This window comes from Pseudorasbora parva, chromosome 20 (genome assembly GCF_024679245.1).
Source record: "Pseudorasbora parva isolate DD20220531a chromosome 20, ASM2467924v1, whole genome shotgun sequence".
Lineage (NCBI taxonomy): Eukaryota > Metazoa > Chordata > Actinopteri > Cypriniformes > Gobionidae > Pseudorasbora > Pseudorasbora parva.
Window position 1 is genome coordinate 21,834,836 of NC_090191.1, and position 20,671 is coordinate 21,855,506.

At 35.0% G+C, this 20,671-nt stretch overlaps 1 protein-coding gene across 2 annotated transcripts in view; it reads right to left on the reverse strand.

The window, feature by feature from the left end:
- The window catches only part of sfmbt2 (Scm like with four mbt domains 2), a 50,587-nt gene that overhangs the window by 7,311 nt on the left and 22,605 nt on the right, over positions 1-20,671 (reverse strand). For both annotated transcript variants that reach the window (XM_067427035.1, XM_067427034.1), the window contains 12 exons: positions 9,804-9,892; positions 8,188-8,431; positions 6,219-6,316; positions 5,961-6,062; positions 5,664-5,811; positions 5,224-5,306; positions 3,060-3,186; positions 2,800-2,913; positions 2,120-2,162; positions 1,876-1,940; positions 1,603-1,742; positions 379-488 (listed from right to left, as the gene is read on the reverse strand). In XM_067427035.1, the coding sequence (XP_067283136.1) occupies positions 379-488; positions 1,603-1,742; positions 1,876-1,940; positions 2,120-2,162; positions 2,800-2,913; positions 3,060-3,186; positions 5,224-5,306; positions 5,664-5,811; positions 5,961-6,062; positions 6,219-6,316; positions 8,188-8,431; positions 9,804-9,892 (1,363 nt within the window). The remainder of the gene's footprint in view (positions 1-378; positions 489-1,602; positions 1,743-1,875; positions 1,941-2,119; positions 2,163-2,799; positions 2,914-3,059; positions 3,187-5,223; positions 5,307-5,663; positions 5,812-5,960; positions 6,063-6,218; positions 6,317-8,187; positions 8,432-9,803; positions 9,893-20,671) is intronic.

The following is a 20,671-nucleotide window of genomic DNA, read 5'->3' on the forward strand; positions in this document are numbered from 1 at the left end:
GTCTTACATTCAACATTTGAAATGTTATCTATATTTTATTTTGAATCAAATATAAGATTTGTATACATGAGATTTGTAAATTATTGCATTCCTTATTTGTTCACAATTTGCTCAGTGTCCCAACTTTTTTGGGTTTGTGCAAGCGCGCAATAATATCTCATAATTTGCCTTGTATTATATTACATACATTGCTAAATCTGTTAAAACCTCCCCTTAAGGACGTCTTTATTTAAGAAAAATATTTATAAATATGTTTTAATTCTACAAATACAAAACCTTTGACTTTTATGGATGGGATTAGTCTGTGTACATTCTAATTAGCTTTATATAAAATAATCAATGTCTATGATATAAACATGAGCGTGTGTGTGTTCATACTTGGCTTTCAGGGTTTCCTCCTGACAGTTCCACTGTGGGTCTTCCACCATCTGTAGCTCTCTGAGCACACGGCCGGGCTTATATGCTGAGTTTATTAACATTGTCAGAATCTGCAAGAAAATAACATTATCAGACTATTTACTTAATTAATTATGTTACATAAATATACACACAAACTACAGCTAAAACAACCACAGTGGGTGAAATGCATGCAGGTTGTCAGTGTGACATTCTTAACTTAATCAAAAACGTTATTACATAATTAGGATTGTCAGGCGATTAAAATGTTTATTCTTATTAATTACACATTAATCACACACCAAATTTGGCTGAGAAATTATCCCCAAAAGATCATTTAAATTTATTATTGTGTTAAATGAGAAAAGCATCAAATAGACATCACAAAAAGTAGCTTTAAAAAAATTATTATATTTGATTCAACATCATTCACTTTTAGGCTAAATTATAGAATTTTCATTTGTGGGTTAACTATATCTTTAATGTTTTTTTTATTATTATATGGAACCTGAAATTATGTTTTTGATGAAACAATATCCTAAATAAGAAACTAAAACTGCAGTAAAATTCTAAATGAGTAAGTCATTCATTCATTGGATTGTTCAAACGGCTGATTCATTCAGGAATTAAGTAAATGGCTCTCTTTACGAATGGATCATTGAATCATTGGTTCACACGATTGATTAGCTCAAAACTCTGTTTCATTCAAAAACACAGTTACGTTGCTCGGACACTGCTGTGTATGCTAAAATATGTAAAAAAATTTGATGCAAACATACAATATTGTGTCTAAAATATAATACAATATTAACATTTGCTCTTGTGTGGGACAAAAACAGCACTCGTGTGATATTATAACTATATCATATGATATAAATATAAGACACAATGAAACATTTTGTCTCAATATCTTGAATTTTAGGGTCATTCTAATGGCATTCTATAGGCTACATAATAATTGTTTTTTTTTATACAATTGTGATTATTTCTCTCTTTTCAGTAAGGATGTACTGTACAATGTATCAACTTAATATTAGTTAATTATAGTTTTGTATTTGTTATGTAGAGTTGTAACAAAATCATAAAAATGTTTTATTAAAATATAAATTTTCCTTCTACATTCATGTACATTTTAAAAATTGAAAAATCTTCATCTTAATAAAAAAATTGCATTACGTCAACCTCCAATATAAGAGAGGATTGTACCTCTTTGAGGACAACAGCACACTTTCCAGGCCCCACTGCCTTTGGTAACTCAGCAATTCGGCCCTTGTTGAGATACGGACCAGAGAAACAGCGATGATTGATGAAGAGCTGAGAACAACAGTACTTTCCGTTCACCAAACCTAAACAACACAACACAAACATACAGTAGATTAGAAATATCAGCACAAAGTCCATTTGTGAAGAATATTTATATTTGACAATTACAAAGGTCAGATGAAGTTACTGGTAGAATATGTAGTAAATATGTAAAACCTGTATCCATGGCAATGGATGGGCACAGGTTAAGAGGGACATCAGGAGGCTGTGAGGGAGCCAACCTAAAAAAAATCAATCCAATCAATCAAGTAATCAATCAAATCACTACAGAAAAATACAGCATCAAACAGGAAGAAGGTGAATCACATGCATGACGTTTAGTTAAAAAGGCCCACGCTTTAGCAACACAAACACAAAAGCTCATGGGTAAAACTGTCCAACAGGGGAGTACATCACTCACTGTTTCTCAGGCTGAACAACAGCAATCTTCTTCTGAGGCAGACCTGAAAACACACACAACAAAAACATGACGCAAAGGGGAAAATAGGGAAGTTTCGAGGATTCCTGTGTTTCTCTAGAAATGCCATGAAATTCTGAGAAGTCTTGTTTGGTTTACTTTCACAGAGCAATATATGCAGCACTGAAGTACGGTATAAATGAGAGCTGTTTTTGCGATATTACTTTGTTTTCATAACTAGCCAGGACAAGCAACATACAAAATGACATTTTGTCATGTAATTATACAGTATATATATAATAAATTGTCAAAAGGACAATTTTAGAATTCCCTGATATTTACTGCTTTTTTATGATCCTCTGAACCATAATTGGCTATTATGTCATGTCACCGACTCAAAAACGTAACCAGATATTATATTCTTGGGTCTAGCTGTAGCAAAATAGTATGTATTTATTTATAAATAAATAAATGTATGTATACATTTATGAATATATCTATTTAAATAAAAATGTTTAAATAAATAACATAATTATAATGTATTTTAAAATACATTTACAAATGTATAATACACAACTAATATAACTAAAATATTTCAATTTTTCCTTTTCTTTTTTGATGAAGTAAATGTCAGACTAAAAGCATATGTTGCACAAATGAATCCATCAGTATGTGACACTCACAGATAGTCTTTTGTAAATGTGTTAGTGGATAGCAGTTCGCTTCACACCAGCCCACAGGGAATATATTCATACTCTCAACATCCACTATACAGTCTGGTAACGGCTTGGTCAGACCTACAGACAAAAAAAAAAGAGAATTGTCAACATGTCAGAGTCACCATGTTATTGCTTCTGGTATTCACTGTTAGGTCATGTGCTCCAAAAATGTCTCTTAAATAATATGAAAAGAAGGTGAACATACATGCTCTATTCATTCCTACCTTCCAGTTTGAGCCAGAGAAGCCGACCTTTGACCTGAGTGATACGAGCGACACAGAGTTCAGCAGGTTGAAGTGGATTCACGGCTTCAAGCCACATATCCTTACAGAAGCCCCGGCTCTGAGACGCCTGATCAATCGCAACACAGGAAAAAAATAGGTCAATGGAAAAGCCTCATGTGTCCAATTACACAAAACAATGAATATCACAGTAAACGCAAACAAACAGGATAACAAGGGAGATATACAACCATAAAGTTTTAATGAATCCACCAAAATAATGACAAGCACATTTATATAAGACTTATCACCATTTACATCCAATAATTGGTGCAAAGTAAACAGCAAACAAGCCTGCAGTCGTAGCTTTTATCTTGAATCCCAAAATAATTAGTGGAATTTAGATTAAATTGTTAAATTCCAGTGCTGGATGCTGATTGGTCAATATAATCATTACAGTTTTCCAAACACACAGATGAACAGTTATTATGCAAACACAATAGTTAACATGACATTAATTAACCTTAAGTTTGCATGTCAGGGGCTAATTAGTGGATCAGCTGGACATTTAAGGCTAAATATCTTTTTAGGGATTTTATTGTTATTTTGTTAAGATAATACCGGTAAATAAAACAAAATAATAACAAACAGAATAAACACTAAAAACTTTAAAATGGAGAATACAGTTTAAAATTAAATTAATGGTGACTATGCACTTTAGCAACTAATGCTGCTAAAATAAAATTCTGTGAAAATATCACAATATATATATATATATATATATATATATATATATATATATATATATATATATATATATATATATATATATATATATATATATATATGACACATTGTCAACTTCAAATAAAATACATTATTAATATTTTAATTATTAGTTATAGTGCACCCTCTGTACCTTATTGCCGACTTTATGAGGAACAGAAAACACAAAAGAGGATGGGTATTTCTCACAAAAGCATAGCAATCTTTTTGCACCTTGTGCATGTCAATGTGATCAATATCACAACGGGAAAGCCCAATAACTGGCACACTGTCATCAGACTTTATCTAATTAAGCAGAAATCCCCAAAGACTCTTTCAGATAACATCAAACTGCACACATTGTCATCTGATGACGAGGCAGCTCTGGGGTTTAAAGGGGTGATGAATTGAGAAATCAACTTTCCCTTGAACCTTTGATATATATAAAAGGTCATGGTAATAGAAGACTATCCTGTAAGTTTCAGAGCTGAAAACGTCTTTGTTAGTAAAAGAAAAGCTTTTATAGACACCAGGCCCAGAAAACAGGGCTCTCAAATCAATGACGTATTGGAAGGGTACAACGCCGCCTCTATGTGTACGCTACTTCTGTAGCCCCGCCCACCAACTCGTGGAGCTAAACTGATCACGAGCAATAAACACGCTGAAGATAGCAAGATAATCGTGTCTTCTATATTGGATACGACAGGAATAGTGCAATACACTTATGTGAGTAAAACATGTTTTTTTATTTGCGATTGTAGCTGTTGCATTGTTACAGATCGTATTGATTATGCGTGCACGTGGCGCGTCTAACAGAGCATACCAGCACGCTGGCACAGGCAGCGAATCTAAAATAGTGAAATAACATTCATTTCTTGATCTCTGTTGTGTTTGAAGAGTGTGTGTGTGTGTGTGTGTGTGTGTGTGTGTGTGTGTGTGTGTGTGTGTGTGTGTGTGTGTGTGTGTGTGTGTGTGTGTGTGTGTGGTTCATGCTATCCACCGATCAGGTGGGCCAAGTAATAAAAAAAATCAATCAATCACGGATGGATGTATCATTGTGTTTGTTTGATAAAAATGTTTAGAGACTGAGCCTTGTCAGAAAATTTTTCCGGCCCCTTTCAAAACAATCCCTCCCTCATGTGAATTTGAGCAGAGGCTCATTAAATATCCAAATCTCATCCAATCCTACCCGGGGGCGTTTACTTCTAAGTCTTCAGTGCGGTACGCCCATCAAAACCGAACGTTTTGGAGAGCGCCTCAAAACCAGTGTAGAAAATAGCCCATTACTTATTAGTTATGATGTTTTTGAATGTAAAAACCACACAAACGTCATTAGTTGACCTCAGACAACAGTATAAAAAAGCCAGTTCATGACACTTTTAATGGAGAGAAAGTTCCTTACGTTTGGGAAACACACATCCGGAGCAGCTTCAGCGCCAGTGTGTTTGAGATAGTCTGCCCAGTCGAAGTCCTGTGACTCAAAGCCTGACAGAAAATGAGACATTGAGAAAAAACACATTAAACCGAGCGAGAGAGCAACATATTATAAGCAAATAAGTGTTATTTGTACTGTATTTTCCTTTATCCTTAATTATTAATTTAAATATAATGATAGAACATTTTTATATTAATATTTATTACTTTTATTTATATTTAATGTTTTTTTTTCTTTGCTGCAGCAGTGCAAATGCTTTAGCAATAGATACATTTTACACCAATAAAGCACACTAAACTGAAAATAAAAGTGAGATAGCAGCTTTGATAAACGCTCTAAAATGAACTGAATATGAATTTAATTGTTAAAATCCCATTAGCACACAGACATATCACAGTCACACCCACCCCGTGGCCTCTCCAGTCCAACGCCATTCTTCAGACACCACTGGATTGGCAGGATGCCCGGTGAGTCAGCGTGACACACCACAGAAGTGGGCGTGGCCTCGGCAGTGAGGTCATCAACTGTGATCTGAAAGTAGTATTGGTTGTAGATCTGCAGATCAGAGAGACTTGGTGTTAGAGAGACAGAAGCGCCTGGTGTCAGGGTAGGTGGCGAGTAATTATAACCTCTAGCATAATAACCCTTCATCTAGTGTGTGTTGGTGTATGCGTGTGTGTGAGAGAGTGCGTGAAAATACGTACTTTAGTTACAGACACAGGGAGAATGTGGAAGGGTTCCACTGGTGAAACCATTTCAAGCTTCATTCCTGCCCTGAAGGAGTGTGTGTGTATGTCAGCATGATCCTGAAAAACAGACATCAGATGTGAATGTTATCAAGAGCTTTGTGTAAAATGAAGCCTCTCTCCTCTAAATTTCCCAACACAAACACACACACACACACACACACACACACACACACACACACACACACACACACACACACACACACAAACACACACCTTGAAGACCTCCAGTGGAAGTGAACTGTTCAAGGCTTCAGCTGTGGCTTGGTCTAAAGCTTCAGTCCATTCTGAGCTGCTCCTCAAACCACACAGATCTGAAAGAGAAAGAGAAACTCAAGCTCATCCATCCATCTACCCATTTTATCACCAACTACTTATCAATCAAACCTTCATCCACCCAACCATCACTCCATCCATCAAAGCAAGTATTTATTCAACCAACTATTTATCAATCATGCATCATCCATCCACTATCCATTATCCAACTACCCATCCATTGATCTATACACCTGTCCATTTAACCAACTATCCATACAGTTATCCATCTATTTATCCATCTGTCTGTCCGTTCATCCATCCAATTATTTATTTATTTATTTATTTATTTATTTATCAATCATGCATCATCCATCCATCCGTCCACTTAACAAATTATCCATATAGTTATCTGTCCATCCATCCATCCATTTATGTATCCATCCATCCATCCATTTAATCAACTATCCATGGTTATTTACCCATCCACCCATCCGTCCATTCCTCCATTTAGCAATCATCAAATAATTTTTACAAGCATTTTTCCACCCACCCATCCATCCATTCATCCGTTTAGCAATCATCAAAGCATTTTTACAAACATTTTTCCACCCACCCAGCCATCCATCCAGTCAAACAACTATTTATCCATCCATGCCAGTATTCATTCAATCAACTTTTTATCAATCCATCCATCATTCATCCACAATGATTCATCAACCATCCTTTTACCAACTATGCATCCAGTTATCCATCCTTTAATCTATCCATCAAACACTTTTTAACCCAATTGTCACCCTTCCTTCCATCCATCCATTCCTTTATCTGTTCATCCATCCATTTAATCAACTATCCATTGTTTTCCACCCATCCATCCAGTTAACAAAGCATTTTTTCATCCATCCAAACATTTTTCCATCATCCATCCACATAGTAATTCATCCAGCCTTCCATCCAGAGAACCCAGTTTATTACTTCGACCAACTATTTATCAATCCATCCATCATTCATCCACAACTATTCATATAACCATCAAACCAGAATTTAAACCAACTATGCATCCAGTTATTCATCCTTTTATCTATCATCAAAGTATTTTTTTCAACCCAACTGTCATCCATCCATCCATCCATCCATCCACTGTTGCACACACACAGACACTTAAGGACACAGGGACCTTGTTGTCAACGCTTCACTGATACGTAATCAATAAAATATTTTTGCAACTGACAAGCTACATGATTTTAAAAATGTCCCGCTAACGCCCTGCTATTAAGACATGCAGTAGAAGTAACCGCTTCGCTATTTGTAGCATCGCTATCACTTAACACTGCTGAGAGTTTCAAGCAGATGCAGGTAATCACATACAAGCACAATCACTCTCTCTCTACACAAAAATAACTGCTTAGACACAGCCCAAGACATCAATACTAATTCTAGAGCGACTCTTTTGAACTAGTAACTGCCTTCTATCTTGAGATAAACATGTACATGTGTTAACCTTGTAATACATAGACTCATATCAGTTATTTCTTATACATTACTTCATGCAAGAAAATCACGAGAAAACATGTTTTGAATTTATTTGCAAGGTTTCTTTCAGGTAAATGTGAATTCAGATTCAGGATAATTTGAGTGTGGAAGTCAGACAGGCAGAACTTGGCAATAGGGCAATGGAACAATTTGCATAAAAGCCTCAAGAAAAAAAGTATGACTATGAACTGTGCTGGTTTGACTCAAAACTTTAAATGGAAAATTGAAAAAAGTAGAGGGAAATCATTTTTTTGTTTTATTTTAATGTATTTATTTTAATGAACATTAATCAATTTATTTTAATTTAATAATTATTCATTCATTCATTCAACTTAATTATTTAATTAAATTAACATTGGCTATATTTTAGAAATTAAATATAGGTTAATACTCTTACCTGTGGGCGGTTTCATTGATAAATTATTCTCTTTGGCCCATCCCAGGGGGCGGAGCCTAGTGTCAAGGTAGAACATCCAGATGTAGTGGGTGGGGTCATTTAATCCAACATAGCTGAGGCATAAACGTCCACCAACATTATGCTGGACTTGTGCGGCCCAGTACACGCTAGGTTCAGAGGCATCACGCACTTCCAAAATACAGCCCACCACGATCAGATCCACTGTGTTTTTACCTCTCAATGGCTAAGAAGACAGAGACAAAGAAAAAAGTCTTCATTTAGGTAAAGCCTAGCAAGCCTAGCTTGATTTCTAATGCTGCCTTTGAATCCTCTGGAGAAGCTTTTGCTTAATAGTTAATTTTGTTTTAATACGATGTCGGTAAAGTTGAGACGTTCTTTTCTTTTTTTAGCATTAAGGGGTTAGTTCACCCAAAAATGAAATTGATGTCATCAGTGACTCACCCTAATGTCGTTCCACACCCGTAAGACCTCCGTTCGTCTTTGGAACACAGTTTAAGATATTTTATATTTAGTCCGAGAGCGTATCTAAGTGTATACACACTATACTGTCCATGTCCAGAAAGGGAATAAAAACATCATCAAAGCAGTCCATATGTGACATCAGTGGTTTAATTAGAATCTCTTGAAGCATCGAAAATACATTTTGGTCCAATAATAACAAAAACTATGACTTTATTCAGCATTGTCTTCTCTTCCTTGTTTGTGTTCAATCCTCAAACAAAGATTCAAACGCTCATGGATCAGCGTATTGAATCATGATTTGGATCGCGTGCCAAACTGCTGAAACCATGTGACACTGGCGATCCAAATCATTGATCGATTCACTGATTCATGACCGTTTGAATCTTTATTTGAGGATTAAACAAAAACTAGGAAGAGAAGACAATGCTGAATAAAGTCGTAGTTTTTGTTATTTTTGGTCCAAAATGTATTTTCCATGCTTCAGGAGATTCTGATTATTTAACTGATATCACATATGGACTACTTTGATGGACAGTATAGTGTGTATACACTTGGATTTCGACCTAAATGTAAAATATCTTAAACTGTGTTTTGAATATGAACGGAGGTCTTACGGATGTGGAACGACATTAGGGTGAGCCATTAATGACATCAATTTCATTTTTGGGTGAACTAACCCTCTAAATGCATCAAAAATGAAAAGTAAAAGATGGACATTAGGTGCGTAATTCCGGCTTTATCAGTAGTTTTGTTGTGCAAGCCTGTCACATGATCATATTTATTACAGGCTTGTTTTCATTCAAGTCAAATTAAATTTGTCATGTTCCCTGATTAAGGCCATTCCAATTTCCCTTTCGCCATAATTTGATGGTTCTCAGGCAGTGGGTTGTGACCCAAGAGTGCTAATAATGTAGCCAAAAAACACAATGAGGGTATTTAGGTGCCATTTTATCTCTCATTTTTTTATTGGCTGATACTAAAAAATATTTGGCCCAGTGTTTGTCCCTTTTGATAGCCTGGTTAATCTCACTTTTTCTGTTGCTTAAGCATTAACAATATTGTTGTGTTAATGTTAAGGACATTTTGTTTTGTTATTTTGTAGACAAAACAAATAAGTGAAAACTCATTCTCACCCCTTCAAGCAGGTTTGCCGGTGCCGTCCGTGAACCTGTGAGCTCTTTGATAAGAAACTCGGCCCAGTCACTGTACTTCTCTTTAATAGCTGGAATAGAGCAAGAAAGAGCAGATGTAATGCATTTCACACAATATAAATTCAAATACACAGACAATTCCATACTTTTGTGACTGGAACTAATGCATTACATTGCTGTTCGATAGCATCTACCATGCATCTACAGTGTGTCTGCGTATAATTTCCAAAGACCAATACATGCAGGCATATAAATATAATCAGGCCCAAACGTCAGAACCCAGATTGAAAATGTTATTTATTTAAAAATTTTGTCTAATTCAATAATCAATTGTTCATCAACTATCAAACATCAAATTTGTCCCCGCCATTGACGGAATTTCCTGCTTTCCATGTTTTCACTGTTATACGGTTATAGCCATTACACATCTTCTGAAAGAGCACTGAATCTTCTGATCAAAACACATGCGAAAAAGAAGCAGAAACAAGCCCTAACATATGTATTCATATGCATATGGGTGATTCTATTATTGCAGGTACATTTGGAGTCGAAGGTCATAATTTTTTTTTACTTAGTTTTTAAACGGTTATATTCTTAATTATTTTAATCATTTGTTACCTGTAAATGGATCACACAATGTTACAGGCCATACAAATATAATATATTTTTGGTAAAAAAGCTGGAAAATTATATTTTATTTACCTTTTCTTTAGTAATATTTGATTTATTTATCAGTCCCTCCAGAAAACTGTGATTATGCGTATGCAAAATTCAATGCATAATCCACCAAAATCTGCATATTTATGCAGGGGCTGCATTTTTTCAAATACACTGCACTTTCACCGCATTAATTGCAGATGTATGCGCACAAAATATGTGGAGCTTGCATGATTTCATAATCCTCGCATTTTCATTACAAAAAAGTCACATACATCTTAACAAAAAGTTGAAAAATGTTGCGTTTACTTCACACAAGAGAAGTCATACCTTTAATTGGTAGAATTATCTACCACAACTATGTAAGATACAGGAATTAAGTATGAATTATGAATGATTAATTATGATTAATTATGAATTCCCTCACGGATAAGATCTGAAGAAATGAAAGGTTTGTGTTCTCTCTCTAAGAGAAAATATTTGAATCTAAAAAGTTCTTACACTGAGTTATTTTGTAAAACATCAAAAATGTTACCACAATATTACAAATACCACAATATTAAAATGGTAAATTCTGTTACCATCAAACTCTGTTATCTGTTAAGTTGTCTGTAACCGAGTTGATAAACAATACTATAAATATATACTTTTTCGTTAAAAGAAAGAAGAAAAAAAAGAAAAAAAGTAATGTGTTTGGCAAGCATTAGCTGATTTATTAAAATTGATTTTTTTCAACAAGAATACTGGAAAGAATTTCTGTTAGAAAACAGTTATGTATAATACATAACACACACACACACAGAAACACGCGCACACACACACACACCTTTTTGTTTATTTTCTAGTGAAAAAGGGATCCCATTGTACCCCAAAGAACTCGCTAACATCCACAGATTTACAGATATGCTGTTTAATGGACTTCCTCTGTCAAACATCTTGCTGCTTTCTTCCCCATGGTGTCAACCACATAAATTATTCATACATGCATTACGAATATATCTAACAAGAAGTCAATTTTTAATTTCAGTGTCTAAACAGACACAAACATCCTGCTTTCTGCATAATTCTACTCGGCACCTCCGCAGAGAGAAGTGCTAGTTGGTTACATCTAAGAGAAGAACAACAACACATTAATCATGACGAGTTGTGCATCGTTTGCACAAACTGTACGTTTGCATCAGCAGAATTCACACTGCTGAGGTTCTCCTAGGTGGCCAGCGTGATTGTTGACTGCTAGCTTGACTCTAAGAGCCAAAGACTGTCTCTGCCCTGTAACGTCACAACTGCTTCACTCAATAACACATGACACCACTCACGAGGGTGTGAGCTCTCTGCCCTGACGGAAGATTTGAGTACAGAGAGAGAGAGAGAGAGAGAGAGAGAGAGAGAGAGAGAGAGAGAGAGACTATGGGGGAACAATTGAATTATGTAAAGGCTCAAAGTAAATGCAATACCATTTTTTAAAGTAGGCTATACTGTACCAGTATTTAAGAATGTGCATAATAATTTTATATTTATTATTTCAGACAAATAATCCAATAATCCTACTGATATAATGTCATTTTTGTTTAAGAGGATTAATTTACAAGTTTACTGAGATGTTTGACCTATAAACAAAAAAATTACTTGTAGGAAAAAGTCTGGTTACACTTTATTTTAAGGTGTGCGTGTAACAGTATAATTATACAATATAAGTACTGAGTGATAATATTTAACATGTATTTACTACAGGCTTAGGTTTCGGTTTGGTTTAGGGTTAATAGCATGTAATTATACATAATTTACAGTTAGTACTACAGTAACATGTAACAAGCAAAAGTCTTAACAGAAACAACAAAAAAAGGTCTCAATCAATGTATATTTGACTTGTTTAAAAATAGATATAATTTACTAGAACCGCAAAATTGCCTAAGATTTTCATAGAATGTTTCATGATGCATTTATTATATGATTATTACATAATTATACAATAATTATACAATTATTACATAAATATTACAATTGTTAATGCTCGTTCCATTTTGTTCCAAAAGACTTTTAAGAGCAAGTTTTACCTTTTAGTAAATTGGACTGAGATATGTATTTTTGCAGTAAAACTTTAAGTATCTTCTACTCTATCATTGCATTGTCTGTCTTTCAACTTTAAGGTTTAATAGAGCAACTATTTTTACAAATACTCAAAAATTCATCATCACACTTTTTTTATAACAAGCTTGGTCACCAGATAGTTTGGGAATTTCCATTTAAACAGGATGTGTAGTTCTCTTTCTTATTTTTGCGCACTGGTTACCGACCATCTACTACCTAGTAACAACAGCCGTAGTTTCTTTTTTTAAATGCGTATTTTAAATATATTTAAATATGATTTAAAGTTAGTTTTACTTACAGTCTGTTACAGTTTCTCCCTATTTTCTTGCATCAACGTTGTCTGAGATGTTTCTTATAAAATTACTGGTAACACTTTAGTTTACGGTCCAATTATCACTATTAAGGTGCTTATTTGCATGCATATTGGCAGTTTATTAGTACTTATAAAGCACATATTAATGCCTTATTCTGCATGACCATATTATACGTCCCTTAGTCTCCCATTACCTAAACTTAGTAACTACATTACTAATAAGCAGGAGTTTATTTAGGCAACAGTCATAGTTAATAAAGACCTTAAACTAAACTCTGACCACATTTTTTTGTTGTTGTTAATTGTTTGAGTTTATGCCAGGATTTCTGCAAATATGGCCACATTTTGAGACAATTGAAACTCCATAATTTGATCATTCGTTTACAAAGCTCTTTTCAGTCTAAAGAGTGGCTCCAAAGTTCTGTACATTGTAAGTATCGCATAGCACAATAGCAAAATGGAACACAGCAGAAAAGAAATACTACCATAAAACAATCTTATGATAGGGTATTCAAATGCAAAAGAGCACAGATATGGTTTTAGACGACATTTAAAAATAGTAAGTGTTGGAGAAGATCTCAAAAGACAAGTTGTTCCAATTCCCCCTTAAGATGCAGCAGAGTTTGTTTGACAATCTTAACATTAGAGCTTAATAAGCATATTTGGAGCTATTATGTGGACATCTTTAAATACATATATGTTGTATTGAATCCTGTGTTAGATGTCAACATAATTTGGCTAACAAAGGAGGAACATGATCAGTCCTTCCTATAAAGATAAAAGCATGTATTACTCTTTCCAGACCACTGGTCGTAAGCAGAAGGCTTAGCGAAGGTCTCCATTTGCTGTCTAGAAACAAGAATCATTTCTGTCTAGAAACAAGAAGGAAATTAACAACATCTTTTGGGGGATTTTTCTTTCCTGTGATATTGTAAATATGGCTTCAATATTTTTCAATGTCAACATTTAAATTTGCTGCAAAGTTTACTTAAAATCCCTTGTGGTAAATTTTCTTGAAATTGCTTTTGGCTGGACAGACTTGTTCGGATCAAAATAAATGCATAATTTACAATAACTCTAAGAGACCCATGAGCCGCTTTGCGCTTCCTCTTTTCTGCACTAGGGAGTCTCTATGCAAATATTCATTATGCAAAAGCAGATTTGCATATCTTCCAACAACTCTTCTGTAAACAGCGGGCCAGATTTAAAGAGTTTCTCTCATTCATGTAATCAAGGCAATTATTCAAGAGAGGAAGGGGAACAAAACGTTGAGTGTTGAAGGAACAGCAGAGTGGCGATACTGACTCGCTGCAGTAGAAACAACCTGTCCTGTGTCTCTGAAGTGGATAACACGATTTCCTGTTTGCCTGCCAACTGCTAGTACATCCACGATACTATTTTTAACAGCAAAAAAGGTCATTGCTTAATCAAGTTAACTCAAGGATATTTAACTGGTTTGTGTTTTTAGAACAATTAAAAGGGGGGGGGGACTAAGGGGGAATAGTGTTATTTTCCATTGAACATTTTAATCTGATTTTTTTTTTTTATTCTGTTTTTTGTTTTAGTAGATAACATATGAGTATTGTTATTATTTGTTTTCTAGCAAAATAATTTTACATTATATTGTTATGCAAGTATATAATAAATAAAAATAAAGCATTGTTATTTCTTAAAATGTTATTTTTATAGTAAAATTATGGTGAATATATACAAAATATACAAAATTAAATATAGAATATTTAATTGAATTAATATATTTAATGATTTTTACTATACATATATATATATATATATATATATATATATATATATATATATATATATATATATATATATATATATATATATATATATATTTATATATATAAACTCACCTAAATGATTATTAGGAACACCTGTTCAATTTCTTATTAATGCAATTATCTAATCAACCAATCACATAGCAGTTATTTCAATGCATCTAGGGGTGTGGTCCTGGTCAAGACAATCTCCTTAACTCCAAACTGAATGTCAGAATGCGAAAGAAAGCAATTTTGAGCGTGGCATGGTCGTTGGTGCCAGACAGACCGGTCTGAGTATTTCACAATCTGCTCAGTTACTGGGATTTTCACGCACAACCATTTCTAGGGTTTACAAAGAATGGAGTGAAAAGGGAAAAACATCCAGTATGCGGCAGTCCTGTGGGCGAAAATGCCTTGTTGATGCTAGAGGTCAGAGGAGAATGGGCCGAGTGATTCAAGCTGATAGAAGAGCAACTTTGACTGAAATAACCACTCGTTACAACCGAGGTATGCAGCAAAGCATTTGTGAAGCCACAACACGCACAACCTTGCGGCGGATGGGCTACAACAGCAGAAGACCCCACCGGGTACCACTCATGCACCATGTCACAAAGCCCGAATCATTTCAAATTGGTTCCTTGAACATGACAATGAGTTCACTGTACTAAAATGGCCCCCACAGTCCCCAGATCTCAACCCAATAGAGCATCTTTGGGATGTGGTGGAACAGGAGCTTCGTGCCTTTAATGTGCATCCCACAAATCTCCATTAACTGCAAGATGCTATCCTATCAATATGGGCCAACATTTCTAAAGAATGCTTTCAGCACCTTGTTGAATCAATACCACTTAGAATTAAAGCAGTTCTGAAGGCGAAAGGGGGTCAAACACACTATTAGAATGGTGTTCCTAATTATCCTTTAGGTGAGTGTATATATTTATCAAATATTATTCAGACACCAGATTTATTTTTTACTAGAGGGTTCAGGAATATATAGTTAATTTATGTTAGTGAGGATAGCAAAATAAAGTAAACTGTGACATATTACATCAAACATTCTTCATACAGTGGGCTACTAGTAAAATGTATTTTAAAAAAATCAGACACTTTGACCTGACAATGTTTTTTAAAGGGGTTTTCTTTCATTGGTAATGGAACCTTTTACACTAAATGAAGCATTGCTTGGTCATTAGTTGACCTAAATTGGTATTATGCAACTGTGTGCTTAAATTTACCAGCTGACAGCTGATTGGTTGATTGCAATACATTACATACCTTTCTATCAAAGTTATGACATTATCAAGATGAATTTGTTCTGACACAATTTAACTGAATCCTTTTCATGTTTTATTGCCATTTTCTAAACTATAGTGAATAAACTGTGATAATGTGAGAAAATGTTGAAGGTGTCTGAATACATTTTGGTTTGATTGTATATACACACATACATTACGTTTTTGGATGCAACTTTAGATGCAAGGCCTTGCATTTGATTTGATAATAAAACCAGACCTTATAATTATATGAAGGATCTGTCGAACCACGCTGTTAAATCAAAATGAAAAAATCTATCAAAACCATAACAGAAGTAGCTATAAAATAATGAGAAGCTTAAGCTTCACAGTCCTAGGCTAAATATTATAAGACCTGCACTACTGTAATCCAGCTCAAATAGATACAATAACAAAAAGTTGAGTTTGATTGTGTGTATGAAAGAGTGCTTGTGGCAGAACGCCGCTGTGTCCCAGCGTGTAATCTCTGCAGCACAAGTGTGTACGCTAATCGCTTAAGTAGCGCTAGAACGGGAGTGTGCGACCGTTGCCATGCCAACAACCCCCCAGCGTCTAAGCACTCCGCTCAGGCCGTGTGTTCGACACTCTTCAGTGGAACGGGATCATTTCATCACATTAGCGCATGACAATGAAATTCAACACATATTTAAGTGATTAATCTCAGGCCTTTTTATTTTGTGTGTGCTTGAGTATGTGTGTTTAGTAGCTTCCTTTATGTTTAATAGCTGTTAAATGTCCACCGTAATGAATGAATGAATGAAAGAATGAATGAATGAATGAATAATTGACTGAATTAATACAGAACATGGGTAAAGCAAAATCGACCTTGTTTACTTGTTGTTGTGCAGAGTTTTTCAGGCCAATTAAACAAAAAGTGTGTAATCTTTCATCAAAATGTAATTACCTCAGACATGGTTGATGTCAGAAATCCCTCTCACTTTCCAAATATTCCTCTTACTTTGCTTTTGGCCACCTCTGGCCATTGCACAATTGAAAATATTTACACTGCCTTGCATGATGCCCATATGGTTCATCTGGTCCACTATTGGAAGCCAATGTCAATGTTTAGTTCTTGAAATTCTCCTTCATGCCAACTAGAGTTCTTGTTCAAAAGTGGTTTTATTTTTTTAAAGGGCTATGAACTGCATTTTTGTATTATTTTATAATGTTTTTTATTTTAACTAGTCCTTTCAAATCAATTAAATCGCGATTAGTCACAAGTGAACATTGTGTCCCCCAAGTTGATATGTTAGAAGCAGGAAAAATGGGCAAGTGTAAGGATTTGAGTGAGTTTGACATGGGTCAAATTGTGATGGCTAGATGACTGGGTCAGAGCATCTCTAAAACTGCAGCTCTTGTGGGGTGTTCCCGGTCTGCAGTGGTCAGTATCTATCAAAAGTGGTCAAAGGAAGGAACAGTGAGGAACCGGTGACCAGAAGTGTCATGGGTGGCCAAGGCAAAGGCGTTTTCTTTTGCATCATGTGGATGGCTGGGTCGTTGACCTGGGGAACACATGGCACCATGATGCTATGGGAAGAAGGCAAGCCGGTGGAGGCAGTTTAATGCTTTGGGCAACGTTCTGCTGGGAAACCTTGGGTCCTGCCATCCATGTGGATGTTACTTTGACACGTGCCACCTACCTAAGCATCGTTGCAGACAATGTACACCCTTTCATGGAAAGAGTATTCCCTGGTGTCTGTTGCCTCTTATAAGAGCTATACAGCAGGATAATGCGTCCTTGCCACAAAGCAAAAATAGTTCAGGAATGATTCAAGGAACATGAGTTTGAGGTGTTGACTTGGCCTTTAAATTCCCCAGATCTCAACCCAATCGAGCATTTGGGGGATGTGCTGAACAAACAAGTCCGATCCATGGAGGCCCCACCTCACAGTTTACAGGACTTGAAGGATTTGCTGCTGACATTTTGGTGCCAGATACCACAGCAAAAAATTCAAGGGTCTAGTGGAGTCCATGCCTTGATGGGTCGGGGCGGTTTTGGGAGAAAAATGGAACAACACAATAAGAATGTGGGAGGTGAGGAAGGTGGTCATAATGTTATGCCAGATCGGTATATATATATATATATATATATATATATATATATATATATATACATATATATATATATATATAAATATATAAAAAAAAATTAAGAGATCACTTAACATTTGATTTTTTCCAGAGTTGTATATATAGTAGCCTGTCTCCCAATATCAAAGCTATCTTATGCTGGGTTGTGTAGTTGCAACCACCTCTTAGCTCTGATCTCTGTTTTGGTCTTTGTTTGCACTTTGAATATTGAGAGAGTACTTTGATTATAGTTGCACTTAATAAGACTGAGGATATATTATTATTATAATTATTATTATTTATTTTATTTCTGTTCAATACTACAGGAGTTAAAATAGGAGGTCACACAGCCTCAATCAGTAGATCATGTAATGTCTGAAGGGACTTATGTGAAATCATACAGGAGAGAAGATAGTCAGTTGAGTTTATGGCAAAACATTTTACAGTGCTTGTATATTGTTGTCTTTCAATGCATATGACTTATACCCAGAAAGTAAGAAAGTAGAACTTAAATGACATTCATTACAAGATGACTAGTTAAATCATTTTTGACCTGCAGACTACTTTTCCAGTCATGAATTTTGTTATTGCGGGTTTCTTAAAAATACCGTCCAAAAATATGATGATGATATAATTCTGCAGAGGCAGTCTACATCATAATGAGACAAAATATTGTAACGAGTCTCAGCTTGGTTTCAATAAAAGCTGTTTTTGGACTAACGGGAAAGTGTTGAGTTCTGAAATGTACAAGATGTTTTTATAGTTCTAGCAGTATTCTTTGAAAGAATAGAATCGATTATTTACATGATGTTCGGTTCTGTTAACTGGTTTGTAGAAAAACTGAAAAAGTACTGCAAATTTTCTGCCAGGACATCATCAGTGTAGCAGCTTTTGCCATTTGTGCAGAATCTGTTCAGCAATTTATTTTTGTTTACTTCCCTTTATTTTACAGTCCTGTTTCACATACTACATACTTATCATACTAATTACAATAACTGGGTAATAACTAGGTACTATCCCTGATCATACCACTAAACTGAACCTTTACCTTATAACACCCAGTACTTTCCTAGGTAAGTCCACTGTAAGAACACATACTGTAAAATAAAGTGTAACCGAGTTGTTTACTGCCCTAATGAATCATTCAGCTCTTTTGGGGGTTCTGATGATTTGAATGTTTTTAATGTCACAAATCAGCCTGAATTGCTTGAATCAGTCGAAACTCTTTTAATGTCCAAGTTGAAAGGAACTGATTCGACTAATGAAGTGAGTGTGCACTTACTTTATTAAATTGTTTCATTTATACAAATTATCTTTTTCAAAAATTATGCCTGGTTCTTAATATCATGTGGTGTCTCCTTGACTGCTTGTAGCCTTTGTAACATTTATGTAAGAGTCCTTCAATTGTCCTGAGTGCCAAAGCTGAATCTCAACATCATAAAGTCACTGTGGGGAAGAAATCAAATGTGCAGAGCATGCTGGGAAACCAACGAACTTATAGGACCTGGAGGCTTTTTGTCAAGGACAGTAGGCAGCTTTGCTTCTCAGGAGAAACCGAGGACTCATACGCAACATCACAAAAGACTAAAAACAGAAAAGGAGAACCAATGGTATGTAATTATTTGAACAGAATACGGTTTTATTATTATTTTCTTGTGGAATAAATGAATTATGAATTTTAGGATTCCCTCATAGTTTTGTTTTGTTAAAAAATATTATATATATATATATATATATATATATATATATATATATATATATATATATATATATATATATATATATATATATAAATTGGCAACGTATTTATATAAATACGTTGCCAATTTTGGAAGATGTATTTACATTTTTGAACAGAACTGTATCTTTTTTTAAAAGAAATAAAGCTGATCTAAAAGTATAAATATTACACAAAAACTTAGAAATGTTGCTTTGACAACAAAGTGAAATAAATGAAGTTATGGGGCCCTATCTTGCACTCAGCGCAATTGACTTTGTACACCGACGCATGTGTCATTCCTATTTTGCACCCGCGCAAAGCGCGCTTTTCCCTCCACAGAAGCACGTCGCTAAACTAGTGAATGAACTTGCGCTCCCTGGGCGGTTCAGCGAAAAAAAGGAGCCGTGTTTCGGCGCAAACAATCCCTGCTGCTATTTTACTTTTCAATTAAACAATTGCGCCACCGACCAGAAAAAACCTATTCCAAAGTCAGTGGCGCGTTGCGCGTTGTTCATTATGCTATTTTAAGGGCACATGATTGACCATAATGTATAGCGTGGACAACCCGTATACACTTTGCTCATGTAATCTACACAGATGCAACAGTTATTTTTGCAAATCATAAATTGTTACACTAAAAAAATATTAACACATGAGATGACGGAAATCATTGTGGTGTGCCACGAAGATGTGAAAAAAATAGGCATAAATCTAGCTTACAAATTATTCAGGCTAATTGTAGTAATAAGGATCAGACCTGTTTGCCCAATAGTGGCAAGACATATATGTATATAAGGACATCTGACAAATTGGTTTGTCCGTCAAGAACCAGGAATAAAAATCGACTAAAAAACTGAAAAAACTGTTTAACCGACGCTATTTCGGGTGGGTTTCTCCCATCCCCATACAACACAACTTCTCTGTCTTTC